This window comes from Galeopterus variegatus, unplaced genomic scaffold (genome assembly GCF_000696425.1).
Source record: "Galeopterus variegatus unplaced genomic scaffold, G_variegatus-3.0.2 Scaffold1520, whole genome shotgun sequence".
In the NCBI taxonomy this organism is placed as follows: domain Eukaryota; kingdom Metazoa; phylum Chordata; class Mammalia; order Dermoptera; family Cynocephalidae; genus Galeopterus; species Galeopterus variegatus.
This window is the reverse complement of record NW_007727631.1, coordinates 291,487-312,063: the sequence shown is the minus strand read 5'-3', so window position 1 is coordinate 312,063 and position 20,577 is coordinate 291,487. Positions and strand designations below refer to the sequence as shown.

The window sequence follows — 20,577 nt, the reverse complement described above, 5'->3', positions numbered from 1 at the left end:
AGCGCTGCCGCGCTTCCCAAGCGGCGCACTATCCAGTGCGCCACCGGGCCGGCCCTATCCCCCTTCTTCTAATGCTAGTTTTGGGCCAAGCCTCTTCTCTGTCCTTCCTCTACTCCTCCACCAGGGCAGCCCTCAATTTCCCAGGGCTTTAGAAAACTTCCCCAAAGTGGTGGTGGTGGTGGGGATAGGAAGACTAGAAACTTCTCCATTTTCCAAGACCTTTATTTCCTGAGATAAATAAGTCAATGGCTGAGGGGGTATGGGGTGAATACAGATCAGGAGCTGGCAGCATGCAGCTAGCAGGAGGGGGGCTGTGATGGCCCCACCCCTGTGGGGAACCCCTCATCCTGGGCAGGGGCCAAAGCTCACTAGCAGCCACCATAAAGAGAAACTTTTCTTTTACAATTCACACACATTGTGAAGCCTGCCCAGTGCCCCCAGGCGAAGATCTCATGGCATCCACCTACTGGGCTACTTTTTCACCTAAGGCCATGTCTGCTGGGCCTGGGTGACTGGGCTGCTCTGTAAGGCAGGTAGGGGGTGCTTTTCCCACTCTCAAAAATAAACCAAGCTGCCCTGAGTGTCCAGCAGGGGGGAGGCCTGACCTGTGAGGGCAGTAGGTGGCAGCAGGGATTATCTGCCCTTGATGAAGCCCTCCAGCACACGGTCACTGCGCTCTGACAGCCAGTAACCAGTCATGGCGGCCACAGCCCCAATGAAGATGGCAGTGAACACCAAGTCGCCCTTAGCAGCCAGCGTGGCCAGTGCACAGATGATGACACCAAAGAACATCTGCTGCAGCACCACCAGCTCGTCCTCTGTCATCTCCGAGAAGAAGCCCGCCGACTCTGTGGACGAGCAACAGATGCAGCCTGTCACTCCTAGCCCAGTTCCTGGTGCCTCCCCAGGACTCCCACACACCTGTTTATCACTACTGGCACGCCTGCCCAGCACGCCAGGCACATAACATCATTTACTCTCAGAACAACTCCGCAAGGACTAGTTATCCCTGTGTCACTGAATGGCAAACTGAGGCTCAGGAAAGTTAAGGGGTTTGCCCAAAGCCATGCTGTGGGCAAGTCATGGGCAGAGCAAATTATACGCCCAGCTCCAGAGCCAGACGGGCTGGACTCAAATCCAGCTCTGCAACCTACTTGCCATGTAGCCCTGGGCAAGTGACTTCACCTCTCTCTCTGCATCTTAGCTTCTACCTATGTAAAATGGGGATGAGAATAATACCTCCGGCGTTGGATTGTCTCAGGTTAAATAAGTGAGCTCGTGTAATGTGCTTGGAAAAGCATCTAACAGTAAGAGCTGCAGAAATCGTCCCTTATCATCATCGCTAGGATTACCTTTCACCTCACCACACTCAGGGCCTACGACAGCTATCAGCAGGCCAGGGCAAGGACTGGTCCCATTAGATGAGGAAACAGGCTTAGGGAGGCAGAGTGATTTGATGTCAAGTCCGACTCTCTTTCTACTGTGGGAGGAGTGAGGCCACCAAATGCCAACCTGGAGATCAGACTTACGGTCCAGGTCTCAGTGCATCCTCCTGAAGTCTGGGTGGCAGTGCAGGTGGGGGAAAGCCTGTAGCTACTTGGAGAAGGGGCTTACCTGCCCTCCCCCAGATGAGGACCTCCCCCACCCCTCCCCAGGGCTCACCTGGGATCTGCTCCTTCACACAGATGCCCTCCACCTGTTTGTAGCCCTTGGTACAGACGCAGCGATAACCACCCTCGGTGTTCTCACACTGCTCGTTCTCTCCTGGACACACCTCTGTCTCACACTCGTCCACATCTTGAGAGAGGGTGGGGAGGGGTCAGGGTCCTGACTGCCAGGGTCCCCCACACAGCACCTGACTCTGTCTCACTCACATCCTGACACTCCCCTCTGCTGCTACCCAGGTGACATTCCACCCCTCCATCCCCTGCACTGGCCATACTGCAGCTCCCTCTTAAAGCATGGTGGGCAAGGCGCTCCCAGGTGCCTTTGCCCCATGGTGGGAGACTCACCGAGACACTTGGAGCCCACCTGCTGGTAGCCAGGGCTACACTTCTTGCAGCGGCCTGGACCTGCTCCCATGCAGCCCAGGCAGGCCTTAGCACAGTCTGAAGAAGGGACAGGAGAGAAGAGGATGAGAGCTGCCCCTAAGCCTGGGGGAGCCATGCTCCGAAAGAGGAGGACTGGGTGGGGTTCTGGAGCCTGAGAAGGCGGAAGTGTGGAGGGACAGGCACGGAGTGGCTCCTCTTCCCTCCTGGCCACTCCTCTGCAGAAGCGGACACTGACCTCGGCACTCATAGGAGCCCTCTGTGTTCACGCAGAACTGGTCAGCTCCACAGTTGGCTCGCTCTGTGCCACACTCGTCGATGTCTGCAGAAGCAGGCAGGGTGGGAATTTCAATCCGTATTTATTTTTTTTTTAAAAGATGACCGGTAAGGGGATCTTAACCCTTGACTTGGTGTTGTCAGCACCACGCTCAGCCAGTGAGTGAACCGGCCATCCCTATATGGGATCCGAACCTGGGGCCTTGGTGTTATCAGCACCGCACTCTCCTGAGTGAGCCACGGGCCGGCCCTCAATCCATATTTAATTAACAGGGACGCTGAGGCCAGGGTTGTTGGGGAATGGACTTGCCCAGGATTAAATGGTGTGGCAGAGACTGCAAGCTGTCCACCAACACTGAAGTAGAGGAGCGGCTGGACTCCAGCCAGAGACTACCTTTTCCAACCTGCCTTGCAGTGAAGTGTGGCCTGTGATTGAATTCTGGCCAACAGGATGTAAACAGAAAGACTGTGCTCCCCTGTAGCTTAGCCTTAAAACAATGGGCGTGGCTCCTCCGTGTACTTTCTTCCCCTTCTCACTTCCTGAGTGCTGGAACGTGGAGGTGCCTGTGACTTGGCATCCAGCATGCAGACAACACCAAAGGGGATGAATGTGCAGTAATATAGAAGGAATCTGGGTCCTTGAATGACTGTGACAAGCAGAACTTCCCTGCCAGCCTGGACCACTCACTTTGGGACTGCGATATGAGAGAAAAATAAACCCCTGCATTCTCTAAGTGGTAGTCTTTTGGGGATCTTTTTGTGACAGCAGTTCAGCTTTGACCCTGGTCTATATAAGTGGCTAGGAAGGGACCAAAGTCTTGAACCCAGGTTTCCTGACCCCAAGTTTAGTATCATCTCCCTGGCTTAACCCTTCCTCAACTTTCAAGACGTTGGGCTGGCTGGCTAGCTCAGGTGATTAGAGTGCAGTGTTATAACACCAAGGTCAAGGGTTCAGATTCCCACACTGGCCAGCCACCAAAAAAAACATTTTTCACGACTTGGCCGAAGTGACGACACCCCCAAGAAGCCTTTCCTGATTCCCTCCACCACCTCCACTGAGCTGTATCGGGGCCATCTCTCACCAGACACAGGTCAGTCTGTACTCTAAGTAGCTGTTACTCTTCTGCCTTCCCAGCCAGGCTGAGATGTCTGTGAAGATGGGGACTGTGCTGGTCGAGCCCGGGCATGTGTGAATTAAGGGAAAGAGGAACCAAGCCTGGGCTCTTCCCATCCTCCCCAGACCCAGGCAGAGCCCCACTCACCCACACACTTGAGGTGATGCAGGGCCCAGCCCTTCTTGCATTGCAAACAGTTTGATTCCTCAGGTCCTGAGCAGCGGGCACAGGGGCCAAAGCAAGCTAGGTGGAATGGGGGCAGTATGAGAATGGGCAGGCGGGTGCCCCATCTGTCCCTGCCCAGCACCACACCTTTTGGCTACCTACCCGAACATACCAGATGGCTGGTGTTGCGCTCTGCCTCAAAGTAGCCGAGACCGCACTGGCCACAGGCCTCACCCCCATAGCCGGCTTGGCAGTCACAGTGCCCGCTGCCACCTCGTGTCCCTTCCCCTTCACACTGCCCGTAGCCACTGCAGGGCCTCTCTGTGCCCCCAGGACAGGCTGTAGGCAGACACCAAACCGGTGAGATGTTATATACAACCCTGATATATAAGAGAATACATATTCTGCATATTATTAAAGTTTTTGGAGAGGAAAATTAATTTTAATGACAACATAATATTTTGTCATAAAACTGCAAGAAATTTATTTAATCACCAGCCTATTACACAATTAGGTTATTTACAAATCTGATCTGGCATGGACAATCAAAGAGCCCGGGGGCCAGCATTTCCCTAATACATGATAATAACCACAACCATACGTCAGTCCAGCCAGCCCCTGCATCTTTTTTCAAAGCCTTTCCCCCTTGATTTGCTCTTCTTACTAGCCCTGTGAGGCAGGCGAGAACTGAGGTCCAGAGAAGTTATCTGAGTAGCCTGAGCTTACACAGCCAGCTAGAGGCAGAGCCAGGGCTGGATCTCTGACCTCAGCAGTCCCCTCCCATTCCCCAAGAGGAACTTGGAAAAACTCACGAAGGCAGGAGGGTCCAAAGGTGCCTGACGGGCAGCAGAGCTTCAGGGAATCTGAGCAGAGCCACTGGAAGAGGTCTGGGGCTTCCTGCTGCCTGAGGCAGGGGCAGGGGGAGGGCTTGAGGAAGGGACCCTGACAGTGTCAGAGGTGCTGCCCACCTCCCCTACCTCCCACAGAATCTGTGATTCAACCCATCTTGGGCATAAGACCCATAAGGCCACCTGTCCAATGCCCTTTCCCCACTTGGCCGAAGGGTAAACTGAGGCTCAAAGTGGGAGCACGGGTCACCCAGCATGTCCTTAGCAGATGTGGGTTTGGAAGGAGCTGAACCAGGACATGGCCCCCAGCATACAACCCTGTGGTTCTTGGCCAAGCCAAGGCCTTAACACTAGGCCCCACCTTTGTCCTACTCCCAGGGAAGGTGCCACACCACTCACTTGTGAAACCACCAGCTCTCCACCAGCTCCTCACTCAGCTCCAGCAGGCGGTGGCACTCGAAGTCCGACTTGCTGCACACGCTCTCAAGCACCTCTACCAGGCGGGTCTCACTGACCAGACAAAGCAGGAGTGGCGAGAACAGGCTCCACCCAACCCCTCCTCAGGTCTCTCTCCACCCTTCCTCATGCCCATGACAACATCCAAGGAGAGGTAGTGGGCCAAAATGGAAGGGGTTTTGGTTCAGGAACCAAACAGACTTGGGTTCAAATATAGTTGTGTGACCTTCAGAGACAACCTCTCTGAACCTCTGTTTTCTCATCTGTAAAATGGGGACAACAGTACCTCCCCTGCAGGTTTTTTGGAAGATATTTTAGTTCTTGCATCTGAACAATGGAATATAATACCCTTGCTGGGTAGATATCATATAACAAGCGTTGGCAAAGATGTGGAGAAATTGGAACCCTCCTACGTTGCAAGTGGAAATGCAAAATGGTGCAACCACTGTGGAAAAACAGATCCTCAGTAGGTTAAACATGTAATCACCATGTGATCCAATAGTTCCACTCCTGGGTATATGCCCAAAAGAATGGAATACAGGTGTTGAAACAAAAACCTGTACATCAATGTTCATGGCAGCACTATTCACAACAGCCAAAAGGTAGAAACAACCCAAATGTCTATCAACTTATGAATGGATAAACAAAATGTGGCATATCCACACAGCAAAATATTACTCAGCCATAAAAGAGAATGAAGTACTGACATATGCTACAACTTGGAAGAACCTTGAAAACATTATGCTAATTGAAAGTAGTCAGACACAAAAGACCACATATTGTTTGATTCCAGTGGAATCAGCAGATCCACAGAGATTTCTGCTTGTTTAAAGCAGATTAGTGATTGCCAAAGGCTGGGGGAAAGGGGGAATCGGGAGCTTAACAAATATGCGGTTTCTTTTTGGGGTGATGAAAATATTTTGGAACAAGACAGTGATAGATAGATGCAATGGTAGCACAACATTGTGAATGTACTAAATGTCCCTTTGGTTAAGTTTTTTTATGTGCATTTTACCACCATTAAAAAATAATAAATAAACATATAAATATACGATGTATGAGGGGTCTTCAAAAAGTTCATAGGAAGATTCATATTATCTTTTAATTCAATTTTTCCACAAACTTTTTAATGTACCCTCATATTATATTATGTATTTAAAGCACCTGACAGAGTACCTGCCATATAGGAGATTATTAAAAACAACCCAGGGCCGGCCCGTGGCTCACTTGGGAGAGCATGGTGCTGACAATGCCAAGTCAAGGGTTAAGATCCCCTTACTGGTCATCTTTTAAAATAAATAAATTATGTACCCTCATATTATATTATGTATTTAAAGCACCTGACAGAGTACCTGCCATATAGGAGAAGATTATTAAAAACAACCCAGGGCCGGCCCATGGCTCACTTGGGAGAGCGTGGTGCTGACAATGCAAAGTCAAGGGTAAAGATCCCCTTACTGGTCATCTTTTAAAATAAATAAATAAAAATTAAAAAAACAACCCAGGAGCCATTATAGAGCTGGAAGTGCCTTTTTAAAATAAATAAATAAAAATTAAAAAAACAACCCAGGAGCCATTATAGAGCTGGAAGTGCCTTTGGGTTTATCTTGGCCAATCCTCTCATTTCCTAATGAGGTAACTGAGGCCCATCAAGTGGGAAAAGAATGACCAATGTTACATAATAGCAAAACCTTTCATTCCTACTGGGCATCACAGTTTGATCCTTACCACGATCCTATGAAATAGGCAAAGCAGGTATTAACATCTCCATTTTATAGGTGAGGAAACTGTGGCTCTGAGAAGTTAAGTGACCTTCCTTAGGTTACAAATGGTAACAACAGACAACCAGATTTATAAAACAAAAGTATAGAAAAGAAAAGAAAATAATTGACAACCAGGTCTAACTCCAAGTCTTTGCTGACTTCTCTACAACTTGACTTTGAAAAGCTGGAGACGGCTGGCCGGTTAGCTCAATTGGTTAGAGTGCAGCCTTATAACAACACTAAGGTTATGGGTTTGGATGCCCTGAACAACCAGCCACCAAAAAAAGCTGGAGGGCCTAGGGCTCAGGCCTTGGCTTTCTATGTAATCTCGTATCTTCCCATGGCCTTATACACTGACTAGTTGCTGATGACTCTTAAATTCCTGTTTCCAGTTTCTACTTCTCCCCCAAACATCAGACTTGGATCGAGTCTATTTGTACTTCTAATGGACATCTTACCCCAACATGTTCAAAGAGCGTGCCTGATTCCTCCTCTCCCCTAAACTTTCTGATTCCACAGTCTTACCGTCTCAGAAAATAGCCCCACTATTCACCCAAAACCTAGTAAACATCTTTTATTCTACTTTTTCTTTCATACCCTATAATGAATGCACCATCAAGTCCTATTGGCCTATCTGCAAAATATACCCAGAATGGCACCCCTTCTCACCACATCCACCACTAGATACCATGCTAGCTCGTGTTACCTTCATGCCTGACTATGCTCTAGCCTCCCCAACTGGCCCCCTATAGTCTCTTTGCTATATAGCAGTGAGTAATCTTTTAAAGGTATAGGCAAGACCACAACACTTCTGCTCATAACCTTCCAGTGGCTCCCAATTACACTCAGAATAAACTCTACAATCCTTTTTTGTAGCCTTCAAGGCCTGGGCCTCCACCTTCTACCACCCTCCCTTTTGCTCACTCCACTTCAGCCACTTCTCAAATACACCAAGCTCAGTCCCACCATCTGCCCAAATCCCTTTCCTGATTCACATAGCTTGCTTCTCCTCTTCAGGTCTCTGTTCAAATGTCACTCCTTGAACACCTTGCCTCCTGTTGTTCTGTAGTCTATCTCGCTTTACTGTTCTTCACCTGACATATTTATTTACTTACTCACTGCTTGTCTCCTCTACTAGAATGAAAGCTCCATGAAAATGGGATTTTTGCTTGTCTTGTTTACTGCTGTGCTACAGATGTTCAATGATATTTGTTGATGGGGGGGAGGGGAGAGAGGGAGGAGGGAGGGAGGTGTCGGTGATGGGCCATAATAATCCCATAATAATCATATACAGTGTATGGGGGGGAGGGGAGAGAGGGAGGAGGGAGGGAGGTGTCGGTGATGGGCCATAATAATCATATACAGTGTATATTGACAAAATAAAAATTTAAAAAAAAATAAAATAAAATAAAATAAAATAAAATAAAATAAAAAAAAATGATATTTGTTGAATGACTAAGTGCTCCTCAAGAGTCCCCAGCCCCCAACCAATAGAGAAAAGACTGAGAGGTGTACAACCCTCTAAATGGGATTTTTGCTTGTCTTGTTTACTGCTGTGCTACAGATGTTCAATGATATTTGTTGAATGACTAAGTGCTCCTCAAGAGTCCCCAGCCCCCAACCAATAGAGAAAAGACTGAGAGGGTGTACAACCCTCCAGAAAAGACTGAGAGGTGTACAACCCTCTCCCTCACCCCCCAGTCCCTTACCTGTCTTTGTATTTGGACAACTTCTCTTCCTCCCAGGCAGTGTTTCCACCTCCAAAGTTGTCCCGGATGGTTCTCTCCAGGCCCTGGAAATGGAGAAAATTAGTAATAGCTAAGTACATGCCTTGCACATTCTAGCACTTGACTATTTTATACAACAGGAAACTGAGGCACACACAGGCAAACTGCTCAAGGCCATACAGCTAGTAAGCGACCAAGAGGGGATCTGAATGCAGATTTGCATCTCAGAGCTTCCCACTCTCAACCGCTGTGCTGTAGTAGCTGAGCCCCCTCCCACGAGGCTGCCGGTGCACCCACCTTGTTGAAGCTGTCGACCAGTCCTCGGCAGGTACGACACGGATGGGGCTCAGGTGGAGGAGAAGATTGGGGAGGCGGAGAGGGCTGGAGCCACACGAGGCTTGGGAGGCTGAGGAAGAGGCTCAGGCTGCAGAACAGAGCTGGTACCAGGCCCCTCGGGGGCCGTGGGGCCATCTTTTCCCAGGCCGGCGACCTGCAAATAGAGGGCGTGGCGTGGGTTCACTGGAGAAGCTCGACCCCGGGTGAGAAAGAATGGGGTCGGTTCTGGGGTGCCGTGAGGCTGGAGCCCAGATCTGCGTTATTAAAAGTAGGGGAAGCCAGACTAGGGCACTGCAGAGGCAGGGGGAATGAGGTGGTGGGAGAAGGAGCCTAATCTGCAATTCCGGGAGGGAAACGTTATCCCCGTTACCGGGGGGCAGGTGACCTGGATTCTTGGCAAGGGGGCAGGAGTCAGCCCATTGTTTTAGGGTCTGAAGAAGGTTATTACGGGCCAGATCAGCAGAATTAAGGAGAAAGTGTCAGATTCCAAGTATTAGGGAGAGGAGGCCGGTCAGGCGGTCTTGGGGGAGGAGTCCGGAACCGGGTCCTGGGGGGAGGAGCCCGGATCCGGATATGGAGAGAAAGGATCAGTTTCGGAGCCTCGCAAGCGGGTAGAGGCAAGGCCCACAAGCCGGTAAGGGGAGTATCCACACCCGCATAGAGCGCGGAAGAGGAAGAAACGACCGCCCCAGCGCGCGAGTGCCTTCGGCTCAGTCTCCTCAACGCAGCCTCTGCCACCGCCTGCGTAAAACGTACGGCCTCCACCGGCGCCGCAGCCCGGGGGACGGAGCCCGCCCTCAGCCAATGGCGGCAGGCCATGTGCCATTACGTCACCCCACGCCAGCCAACCAGAGGCGGCGCCGGGCTGCACCTGTCCCAGCTTTAAAGGGCCGCGGGGCGAGGGAGCTCATCTTGCCAGCCTAGCTGCTCCACCGTAGAGATACATGCGGGCAACGTGGATAGAAAAGCAGCGTATGCCTTTATTCAAGTCCTGTTCCCCGCCCCAGGTCCCATCCCGCATCCGGGCCCGGAATCCCCGAGGGCTGGAAGCAGCTGACCAGGGCGGGCTGAAGGGCCCGGGACACTTGCTCCGCCATCTCCCGGAGCCCCCCGGGGCGGGGGGCGCCGGGCCTCTGCAGGGCCCCTAGGAAGTCGGGCAGCTGCGAGGGCAGTGAGAAGACGGGCACGGTGCGGAAAAGGGTGGGCACGGCGTCCGGGTGGAGCAGTCCGTCGAAGCAGGCCCCCACGTAGCGGCCGGGAGCCCGGCCCTGCAGGAAGTCGGGCAGCACGCAGCTGAGCGAGGCGGCGAAGGCGTCGTGCGGGCTGTGCGCCCCGGGCGCGGCCGCCCCGTCCTGCAGCCACTCGCCGCACAGCGCCACGGCCCCGGGCGTGAAAAGCAGGACCACAGTGCCGCCCTCCTGCAGGGTCTGGCGCCGCTGCGCGTGGAACCAGGCCAGGGGTCCTTGCGCGCTCAGTTCACGACGGCTCCATAGGTCCACGGCTACGCGCAGCGGTAACCGACACAGCGCCGAAGCCAAGGCGCCCACCAGGCGCTCGAAGCCCGCGTCATCGGCGGAATAGAGGAGCAGGGCCGCTCGGCCCCTGGCGGCCGCTGCTAGAGAGAACAGAGGAGGGAGGGGGTGAGATGGCCAGAGGCCCGGCCCGCTGGCGGCGGCCCCCCGCCCCGCGCTTGCTCACACTCACCCCCCAAGCGGATGTCCTGCTTCAAGAGCCTCAGCCACCCTGTTAGGGGAGAGGGATGGGGGCAGCCAGTGAGCATGGCCACCGCCTTCCCTCGGAGAAACTCCCAGGCCCATTCTGGTCCTGCCCCTGGGGAACGGGGGCTGGGAAGCGCTCACCTTTCACGTGGTCCCTTTTGAAAAGGAGGAGGAGGAAAAGCGCAGAGACTAAGAGTAGGCAGGCCAGCCACGCCAGGGCCCAGCGCTTGTGGATGTCTGGGAGACCCAGGGAAGAAGACGAGTTAGTAAGAAACCCTACACTTCTACTCCACAGAGGAGAGAAACTGAGGCTTACAGAAATAAAGTGATTTGCCCAAAGTCCACAACAGCGTCAGAGCCTGGATGTGAACATAGCTCATCTGTTTGGGTGATCTTGGATAAGTGACTTCACCTCTGCCTCAGTTTTCACCTCTGTAAACTTGGGATAACAACAGTACCTACTTCATGAGGTTGTTGTGAGTACTAAATATATTAATACACATAAAGCACTTATTGTTGAGTATTGTTAAGTGCTCAAGTGGCAGCTAATATTGTCACCTTGGAGTTCATCAAAAAAGTACCTCACAGTCTCCACAAAAATTCATCTCTACCCACTTCACCTAGCTTAACCTTAGAGTGTGGTTGGAAACTTTCCTCCTCACCCCACCAAGGTCAAGTCCTTATTTTACAAATTTATAGCATTGAACACTTTATAGTGCTTCAATAACTCAATGATTGTGAGTTCATGCTTTTGTATATGCTTCAATAGCTCGCACTTACTAAATATAAGTAGTGATTGTTTGGCTCATGTCTTTCTAGTTTTCTGTGGGTGAGAGCAGGAATTGTATGTATCTTCTTGGTGATCCTGGAATCCCTACAGGCTCTCATCATGTTTTGTTTTTTTTTTTTTTAAAGATGACCGGTAAGGGGATCTTAACCCTTGACTCAGTGTTGTCAGCACCACGCTCTCCCAAGTGAGCTAACCAGTCATCCCTATATGGGATCCAAACCCATGGCCTTGGTGTTATCAGCACCACACTCTCCCGAGTGAGCCACAGGCCTGCCCCTCATCATGTTTTTTGAATGAATGAAGGAAGACCTGATTTATCTGAGCCTGGGAAGGACAAGGTCATTGCCCCCAGGAGTGGTCTCTGTCAAGATTCCAGCTCCTGGTACAGAAAGGAAGGGCAGTTCCTGTAATACTCACACTTGTCCATGGGACAGGCCCACAGAGCTCCCATGTCATCATCCCATAGCTGTAAGATACAAACAGAACCAAGTCCAGAGCCTCCAGCTTGTTGTTCAACACCCACCAAGTTCTGGTGAGCCTGATTTCCAATTCCCATCCTCAACTATGCATGTCCCCCCCACCCCCTCACACACAGCCAGTTCCTGCAGCTTCTCTGCCTTTACTTATGCTGTGCTGCTGCCTGGGCTAGGACTTCCTCCATACCAAACCTGGCCCGCAGGAAGAATCCTTCCTTGAAGCTCTCTCTGGAACCCAACACTTAGCACCTATGGATGTGACTGATTATCTGTTTACTGGTCTCTAGTCAGCAGTGAGCTCCCTGGGGACAGGAACTTTGCTTCTTCTACTCTTAATGTCCCCAGGGCTAGACACAAAATAAGTACAAATAGTAGATGAGTTCTAGCTTTAGGCCTGTTGCTACCTACTCACCTGCAGACACTGGCCTGACTGCAGATCTTGAAGTAACTCCTCTCCAAGGCGAGCTGCCCTCTGCCAATCCAAGGGATGGGGGATTGTCACCTGGGGGCACCACTGAGGAGACCACCAGGCTGCAGCTGGGCAGAATGGGGGTGGGGAGGGGCTGGGAGACTTTTGAGAGGCCACCGAGAATAGGGTCCAGGTCTGAGTCACCCCCATGTTCCCAGAGACCAGCACAAAGCCTGGCACAGAGTAGGGGAATATTGGATGGAGTACAATTTGAGCCCAGGTTTGAGATGGAGCTGAAGAGGTCTATGGAGGAGGGTCCTCCAACCCTCACCGTGGAGGCCCTGCTGGGCAGTAGAATACAGCCACTGGGTTCCAAAGCACAGAGTGATCTGTTATCCTGAAGGCCTCGTGTCTCCACCAGCAGCATATCATCCTTCAGTGGCCCCAGGGAATCTGAAAGGAGAGAGGCCACTCTAAGTGAGGCCCAGCCTTGCTAAGAATTGCCATTTGTCCCCCCTCCATGCCCTGACCTTCACTGCCAGGAGCGGGCACCTCCAGGGTTCACCCCTACTGCAGCCTCCCTGCCCCAGCCTCCCCCAGGCCCCACTTACCAGCCCACAAGCACTCTTGCAGCTGCAGCTTCTCCCAGCTGTTCACCTGCTTGGAAGGGGTCGGGGTTAGAGGCACTAGGAAAAGCAAGAGCCAAGGCCAGAAAGACCAGAAGAGAAGAGGCAGGCAACAGGAGACCTGTCGGGTTGGGAGTCTGCTCTCTGGACCTGACCACAGGCAGATGTGAGTTCAAGGCTGGATAATTAGGAGTCACTCCACCTTTCTCAGCCTCAGCCTTATGAGGTCATCTGTGCTAAAGCTCTTTTCATGTATTACGAAGCGTTTTATACATTCCCTTCGCATCTAACCACCTTCTCAAAGAGAAGATTCCCTTCTCACCTGACCGCCCCACTTAAGATTGCAAATCCAATCCTTCCTTATCCCTCCTCATTTTTCCATAGTATTTGCATACAATTTTAACATACTGCATAATTTACTTACTATGTCTATTGTCCATTTTTCTCCATTAGAACATAATAAGTTTTATGAGGGTGGGGACATTTATTAGTTTTAGTCACTGTCAAGTGCCTAAAACAGTGCCTGGCACATAGTAGATGCTCAATAAATCTTGAACAAATGAATATTTTTATAATCACCCTTTGAAGTTGTAGAGCAACTCATTCTACAGGTTGGGAAACAGGATGATGATAGCAATAATAAAAACAGCTAACATTTATTGAGCATTTAGTCTGTGCCAGTCCCTAAGGTGAAGCACTTCTCCAAGCACTTCCCTGAGGCCTAGTAACTATCACCCATCTGCATTAAACAGATGAAGAGGCTGACGTTCAGAGAGGTCGAGCAACTTGTTTAGGGTCCCATGCACTGCTAAAGTAAATAGTGGAACTCCCAGAAAGGAAGCCGTAACCACTATACAGTAGGGGCCCAAGAATAAAGTGGGTGCAGAGGGCAGTGACTTGTCTGGGGGTCCGTGCGAGGTCCGCCCCCAGCCCATCGCTCTGGCGCCCCTTCTGACCTGGACACAGAGGTTAGGGTGGCCTTTCAGCACAGGGAACTTGCGGGCCTTCTGTAGAAAGCGGGGGGGGGGGGGGGGAATGGGGGGGGTCACGAAAGGTGTCCCCTGGGCTCCCCTTTCTCCCCCCAACCCCGGGCGCCACACGCCGCATCTCTTACGTTCACAGTGACATTCTCCCAGGACAAAGGTGGGACAAGTGGCTGGCAGGAACCCCAGCCCGGTGCCTGCCAGCAGAGCACCGCCTCGGCGGATAGCGAGCACGGCGCATCCAGCCGCCAGCTCTGCGAAGGTAGCAGCTGAAGCTGGGCGGCACGCCAGAGGTTCCGGTGTGCGCGGGGGTCTGCAGGGAGAGGGTGCGGGTCACCGTGAGCCATGCACCCACCGACCCCGGCCTCCGGCCAGTTCACTCACCATCTTTGAAGGGGCAGATGCTTGTCCTGACGGAGTCGGGCTCCAGGGGCCACACCTGAAAAGGAAACAGGGCTCGGCTCAGGTCAGCTCAACCTAGCCAACCCTGCATGAGTATGTGCCAGGCCCTCTGCTAAGCACTGGGGACGCATTCATTCAGCCGGTATTTCACAAGGGTCTCCTCGCCTTTTACAAAGCCCTAGAGAGGCACACATATATTCTTCCAGCAAACACTATTCCGAACACTGGCAACATCTTATCTTGACAAATTTTTAATAAGTGCCCACTATGCGTCTTAGCAGTATGGTAGGAACAGGGGACATTTGGTAATTAATTTCAATTCATTCCACAGTCATTTTGTGAGCACCTACTATGTGCTGTTTCAGACACTAAAGACATATTCACTTAATCTTTCAATAGACCTTTTTTGTTTATTTTTTGCTTCTTTGTTCGCTTGATCCCAACCCTTGACCTTGGTATTACAAGGTCGAGCTCTAACCAAATGATCTAACTAGCCACCCTCGATAGACTTTTTTTTTTTTTTTTGTCCTTTTTGAGACCAGCCACACCGCGCTCAGCCAGTGAGCACACCGGCCATCCCTATATAGGATCAGACCCCGCGGTGGGAGCGCTGCTGCGCTCCCAGCGCCACACTCACCTGAGTGTGCCACGGGCTCGGCCCCCTCGATAGACTTTTTAAGAGCACCTATTATGTGATTAGCCCTGTGTTAAGCACTCTAGATAATTTAACTTATTCATCAAACCTTTCATTATTTATTTATTTTTTTGGTGGCTGGCCGGTACAGAGATCTGAACCCTTGACCTTGGTGTTATACAGCCACTCTCTAACCAACTGAGCTAACCAACCAGCCCAAACCTTTATTTAAGAGCACCTACTATGTAGCAGGCATTGTGCTTCATCTCAGGGACATTTATTTTTTTATTTTATTTTTAAATTTTTTTTGAAAAGATGACCAGTAAGGGGATCTTAACCCTTGACTTGGTGTTGTTAGCAACACTCTCTTCCAAGTGAGCTAACCGGCCATTCCTATATAGGGATCCGAACCTGTGGCCTTGGTGTTATCAGCACCACACTTTCCCAAATGAGCTACAGGCTGGCCCTCAAGGACATTTAAATCACAGCAAATATTTCATGAACATCTGCTATGTATTCTATTGCTGTACTAGGCAGTAGAGATTCATTCACTCATTCAGCAATTAGCACCCACTGTATGCCAGACACTGTGCAAGGCTCTGGCAAAGTCATTACACTTGAATTATATATGATTTACTTGCCTTCAAGAAAGTCATAAACTTAGGGCCAGCCAGTGGCTCACTCGGGAGAGTGTGCTGGTGATAATACTAAGGCCACGGGTTTGGACCCTATATAGGGATGGCTGGTTGGCTCACTGGCTGAGCGTGGTGCTGACCACACCAAGCCAAGGGTTAAAATCCCCTTACCGGTCATCTTTTGAAAAAAAAAAAAAAAGAAACAAACTCACAGTTATAGTAAGGATAAAAACATATATATAAATTAGTAAATCAATCACTTTTCAGAAATATTTATTGAGCATCTGTTGTGTGCAAGAAGAAATTAGATGTCCAAATAAGAAAGGAAGTGGTAAATGGACAAGGAAGGACAGAAGTACAAGGGGACCTGGAGCTAGGAGAGGCCAGGTGGTTAGGGAAAAGCTTTGAGAAAGAGATAACATATGAACTGGGAGGATTTGGTTGTATGGAAAAGGGGTGAGGGCATTTCAGGTAGTAGAAATGGCCTGAGCAAAGGCAGAGAGGTGGGTGTATCTTGATTAGTAGCTCTGTTGGATGTAACAAAGTCCCATGAAGGGAAATCGTGGGGAAAATATAGTGAAAAACGTGCAGCTGGGGGCAGACTATGGAGCCCAGAATGCCAAGGAGGTGGGGCTGGAGGTTACTGAAACAGTCTAAAGGAGAGATGATAGAGACCCAAACTGGACTGAAATGGAGAGGAGGGGGAAAGAGAATGAGAGACATTAGTGTCAGAGGTAAAATGAATGAGACTTGATGACCAATTAAATGTACAATAAGAGGGAGAGGAAAGAGCCAACATGTTTTAGCTTGGATGTGGCACACTTCCCTATAACAGCCCTATGAGGCTGGAACTATTATTATTCCCATTTTATAGATAGTAAACGGGCTCAGACAAGTAAAGTGACTTGCCCAAGGTCACACAGCTAAAAAATGGCAAGATCCAGGATTCAAACCAATCTGAGTCCACAGCACATGCTCTGCCCTCCAGGGGAGAACAGAGAGGGAATTGGAGGAGTAGAGGAAGTCTTCAAGGAAGAGGTGACATCTACATGGGGCTATGAAGCATAAGTAGGAGTCCTGTGGATGGAAGATCAGGAAGAGGTAGAAGGCACAGGACAGCAAAGGTCAAGAGAGGGCCAGCCACCACAGGGAGCCATGGGCTCTACCTCAAAGAGGAGTGTGGATGGTGGTGAGACCAGGAAGGTGGGGACCGCCTCCCTCTTAATCTCCCCAATTCCCTGGCACCCAGTTGGACTCTGCACCTACCTGAATACAGAGGCAGGGAACTAGGTCTGTGAAGTTCAAGGTAATAGTCTGTGGCCCAGTCTGTGGAACAAGCAGAAAGAGGGAAGTTGGAGAAGACAAGGAAAAGGTAGAAAGGGAGAGCAAAGTCGAGGACCTGAGGCAGGCAGAAGTTCCCCCACCAATGTCCCCTGGCTTTGGGTATGTCCTCTTCCAAGATCCCCTTTTTTTTTTTTAAAGATGACCGGTAAGGGGATCTTAACCCTTGACTTGGTGTTGTCATCACCACGCTCAGCCAGTGAGCTAACCGGCCATCCCTATATGGGATCCGAACCCGGGGCCTTGGTGTTATCAGCACCTCACTCTACCGAGTGAGCCATGGGCCGGCCCCCAAGATCCCCTTTGATAATGCATGCGCACCCTCAGCATAGGCATTAGCCTCAAGTGAGAATGGACTTGGGGAGAGGGAGTCCTCACCAGGTTTTTGTGCCACCAGGGTTTTGGGGGGCCCTGGACCTGATTCCAGTACAGGGAAAGGCCAAAGTGCTGTTCCTCAGAGACATCCAGAACCAAGCGCACATTGTCACCATCTGCAGACATGTTGAGCCAGGGCAGGGCTGGTGGGAGAAGTAGAGAGAAAGAGGACAGCTTAGACTTCCTTCACCTCTTCTGCACACTCAAGCCTGGGCCAGACCCACCAAATGACCCTTTGTTGTTTCCTTAAAAATCCTTAGACTGGGGGCCGGCCTGTGGCTCACTCGGGAGAGTGCGGTGCTGATAACACCAAGGCCACGGGTTCAGATCCCTATATAGGGATCTGAACCCGTGGCCTTGGTGTTATCAGCACCACACTCTCCCAAGTGAGCCACCCGGCCATCCCTATATGGGATCCGACCCCGGGGCCTTGGTGTTATCAGCACCACACTCTCCCAAGTGAGCCACCCGGCCATCCCTATATGGGATCCGACCCCGGGGCCTTGGTGTTATCAGCACCACACTCTCCCAAGTGAGCCACCCGGCCATCCCTATATGGGATCCGACCCCGGGGCCTTGGTGTTATCAGCACCACACCTCACTCGGGAGAGTGTGGTGCTGATAACACCAAGGCCACGGGTTCAGATCCCTATATAGGGATGGCCGGGTAACTCACTGGGTGAGTGTGGTGCTGACTTCACCAAGCCAAGGGTTAAGATCCCTTTACCGGTCATTTTTTAAAAATAAAAATAAAAAATAAATAAAACAAATCTTTCTCCTCTGGTCAGAACCCTCTGATGGCCCCCATATTACTCCCAGTAAAAGCTAGAGTCCCTACATTAACCTGCAAGGCCCTACCAAATCTGGCCATTGTGACCTCTCTAACCTAATCTCCTAGTACTAGTGTCCTTAATTACTCTGCTGCAGACAACATTGGTCACCTTACTATTATTTAAACACACCCAACACACCCCTGCCCCAGGCCCTTTGCACTGCCTATTTCCTCTATTCTCGGATACTCACATGGCTCCTCCCTCACTTCCTTCAGGTCCTGGCTCACCAGTGAGGCCATCCCTGACTGCTGCAACTCTCAACCTTCCTATTCCCCTTCCCCAGATTTTCTCCATAGCTTTCGTCACCACTTCACTTACTGTATGCTTCACATCTCCATGTGTTTATTGTATCCTTCCTGAACCCCACCCAAGCCTCAACTCCCAGCTCCATGAAGGCAGGGATTTTTGTCAGTTTTGTTTATTGATTTATCGCCAATGTCTAGGGCTGTACCTGGTACAGAGTATTTGTTCAATAAATATCTGTTGAATAAGTAAAGCAATGTGGTTTTTATTTTTGTTTTTTTTTAAAGATGACCGGTAAGAGGATCTTAACCCTTGACTTGGTGTTGTCAGCACCACGCTCTCCCAAGTGAGCCACGGGCTGGCCCTAAGCAATGTTTACTGAATAAATGAAGAAATGGAATGCATGATGTATATCTGTGTTTTCAAAACTCTGGTGCTGAGTAGTCTTTCATAGATTGCCAAGAAAGCAGGCCGAGTTTATGTTTAAAGAACCCAAAAGAAAATGAGGTTGAAAAAATTTAATAGTTCAAAAAAAAATCAGTGTTTATATCTTTTTTTTTTTTTTTCTTTTTAAAAGATGACCACTTGGGGCCGGCCCGTGGCTCACTCGGAAGAGTGCGGTGCTGATAACACCAAGGCCCCGGGTTCGGATCCCATATAGGGATGGCCGGTTCGCTCACTGGCTGAGCGTGGTGCTGACAACACCAAGTCAAGGGTTAAGATCCCCTTACCGGTCATCTTTTTTTTCTCACTCTCCTGAGTGAGCCACTGCCAGCCCCACAGTGTTTATATATTGATCTTGGTGCTAATTATGCAAGTATATACATATGTAAAAACTAACACAACTGGGGCTGGCCTGTTAGCTCAGTTGGTTGGAGCGTAGTGCTGATAACACCAAGGTCCAGGGTTCAATCCCTTTACTGGCCAGCTGACCAAAAATGTCCAAAAATTAAACAATTGAACTGGACATTAAAATTAATGCACTTTATACACTTTTCTGTGTATGTTATTCACAACAAAAAAGAAAATACAAAACAAAGAATGAACAAAACAGAAAAAATAAGAACCTTGATTTTCTTAGCCGATTTTAAAATTTAATATTTTAAAAATTTTGCTGTGTAGAAGGGGGCACCAAAAACTTGACAATGCCTTGGTCTGCTAGAAGTTCCTGGTTACTAATAGATATTTATTATAAGGAGTGAGAGATTCATCTCTATATTCCCAGTGTCTGGCACAGAGTAGCAGCTACTGCACTTCATGTGCTATGGATGGATGGAAGAATGAATGAATGTGTTCTATGAGCTTCCAGGTTGTGTCAGCCCAGATCTGAAGCTGGTTCCAAGGGTCCCTCACACTCCAGACCTTGCCCTCCCTCTTCCCAGCCCACTGACCCTAGCCCCTACCCCAGCAGCTCTGGATGCTGTCCCGGACTTCGAGCCCCCTGCAGTCTGAGGAGAGATCACAGAAAAGCCTCCAGTGGGGCTGGAGGCCAAGGAAAGAAGAGGGGAAATCCAACCGGGGGCGAGGGGGCACTGGGGAGGAATCCCTGTCCCCAAATACCACCCACATCTATCCAGTGCACAAAGCCCCTTCTCCAATGGCTGGAAAGCCATGTCACCTTGGGAGAAGAGGCCCAAGGGACTGACTCTCAGGAGTATGTAAGCTCAGACCCCTGCCTGAGAGTTAACAGGACAAGGAAGAGGGTGAATGCAGGAGGGAAGTGGCGAGAGGGGACAGACACTAGGGAGGCCAGGACTTAGGGGCCCTGAGGCTCTAGGGCCACTCACCAGGCAGCTGCTGTGTGATGTTGAGTTCCTTCTGGTACCTGGGCTGCGTGTAGGACCAGATTCGCACCTCACTGCCCAGAGCAGCCTCGAAGCAGTCGTATACTACAGAGCCCTGTGAGAAGAGCGGTGGGGCAAGGTGGTGCCGGAAGGCTCAGAATCCAGGCCAAGGGCTGTGGGCTTCTCTGCGTGGACCACTCTGTGCACCACCCTTCTTCCGCAACCAATGAGTGTATTTTTACTACCATTAAAATTTCCTTCAAGGGTCCTCCATTCTAAAGTAAACATCCTCAGGAAGGGTGTCAGCAGGGCAGGAATAGGCCCCAGCTTTTTGAGCCCTTGCCCCTACCTCTGCTGTCCTGGATCACCTGGCCAAATCTAAGGGGATAAGACACCCCAACACAAATGTGGAACACCCCTCCCTACAGAAATGGTTTTTAGGGCCGGCCTGTGGCTCACTCGGGAGAGTGTGGTGCTGATAACACCAAGGCCATGGGTTCGGATCCTATATAGGGATGGCCGGTTCGCTCACTGGCTGAGCGTGGTGCTGACAACACCAAGCTAAGGGTTGAGATCCCCTTACCGGTCATCTTT

The 20,577-nt window shown here is 50.6% G+C and overlaps 2 protein-coding genes across 5 annotated transcripts in view; both read right to left on the bottom strand.

The window, feature by feature from the left end:
- Positions 1–201: 201 nt before the first annotated feature.
- On the bottom strand, positions 202–9,584 carry CRELD1 (cysteine-rich with EGF-like domains 1). Of its 3 annotated transcripts, none has more exons than XM_008577491.1 (11): positions 9,388–9,584; positions 8,696–8,888; positions 8,381–8,463; positions 4,852–4,962; positions 4,417–4,508; positions 3,767–3,943; positions 3,587–3,682; positions 2,287–2,370; positions 2,013–2,108; positions 1,663–1,797; positions 202–848 (listed from the first exon to the last, which is right to left on the bottom strand). In XM_008577491.1, the coding sequence occupies exons 1-11, from the start codon at positions 9,558–9,560 to the stop codon at positions 634–636; spliced, it is 1,455 nt and encodes a 484-aa protein (XP_008575713.1). In that variant the 5' UTR covers positions 9,561–9,584; the 3' UTR covers positions 202–633. The 3 variants fall into 3 exon arrangements, with proteins under 3 accessions (XP_008575713.1, XP_008575714.1, XP_008575715.1); XM_008577492.1 differs by having other exon boundaries at positions 9,120–9,416; XM_008577493.1 differs by having other exon boundaries at positions 766–848; positions 2,032–2,108.
- Positions 9,585–9,694: 110 nt separating this feature from the next.
- Positions 9,695–20,577, bottom strand: part of IL17RC (interleukin 17 receptor C) — a 20,950-nt gene continuing 10,067 nt past the window's right edge. For both annotated transcript variants that reach the window (XM_008577488.1, XM_008577489.1), the window contains 8 exons: positions 13,710–13,760; positions 12,739–12,784; positions 12,459–12,580; positions 12,131–12,190; positions 11,660–11,708; positions 10,594–10,689; positions 10,439–10,477; positions 9,695–10,346 (listed from right to left, as the gene is read on the bottom strand). In XM_008577488.1, coding sequence (XP_008575710.1) covers positions 9,715–10,346; positions 10,439–10,477; positions 10,594–10,689; positions 11,660–11,708; positions 12,131–12,190; positions 12,459–12,580; positions 12,739–12,784; positions 13,710–13,760 — 1,095 coding nt within the window. In that variant the 3' untranslated portion in view covers positions 9,695–9,714. The remainder of the gene's footprint in view (positions 10,347–10,438; positions 10,478–10,593; positions 10,690–11,659; positions 11,709–12,130; positions 12,191–12,458; positions 12,581–12,738; positions 12,785–13,709; positions 13,761–20,577) is intronic.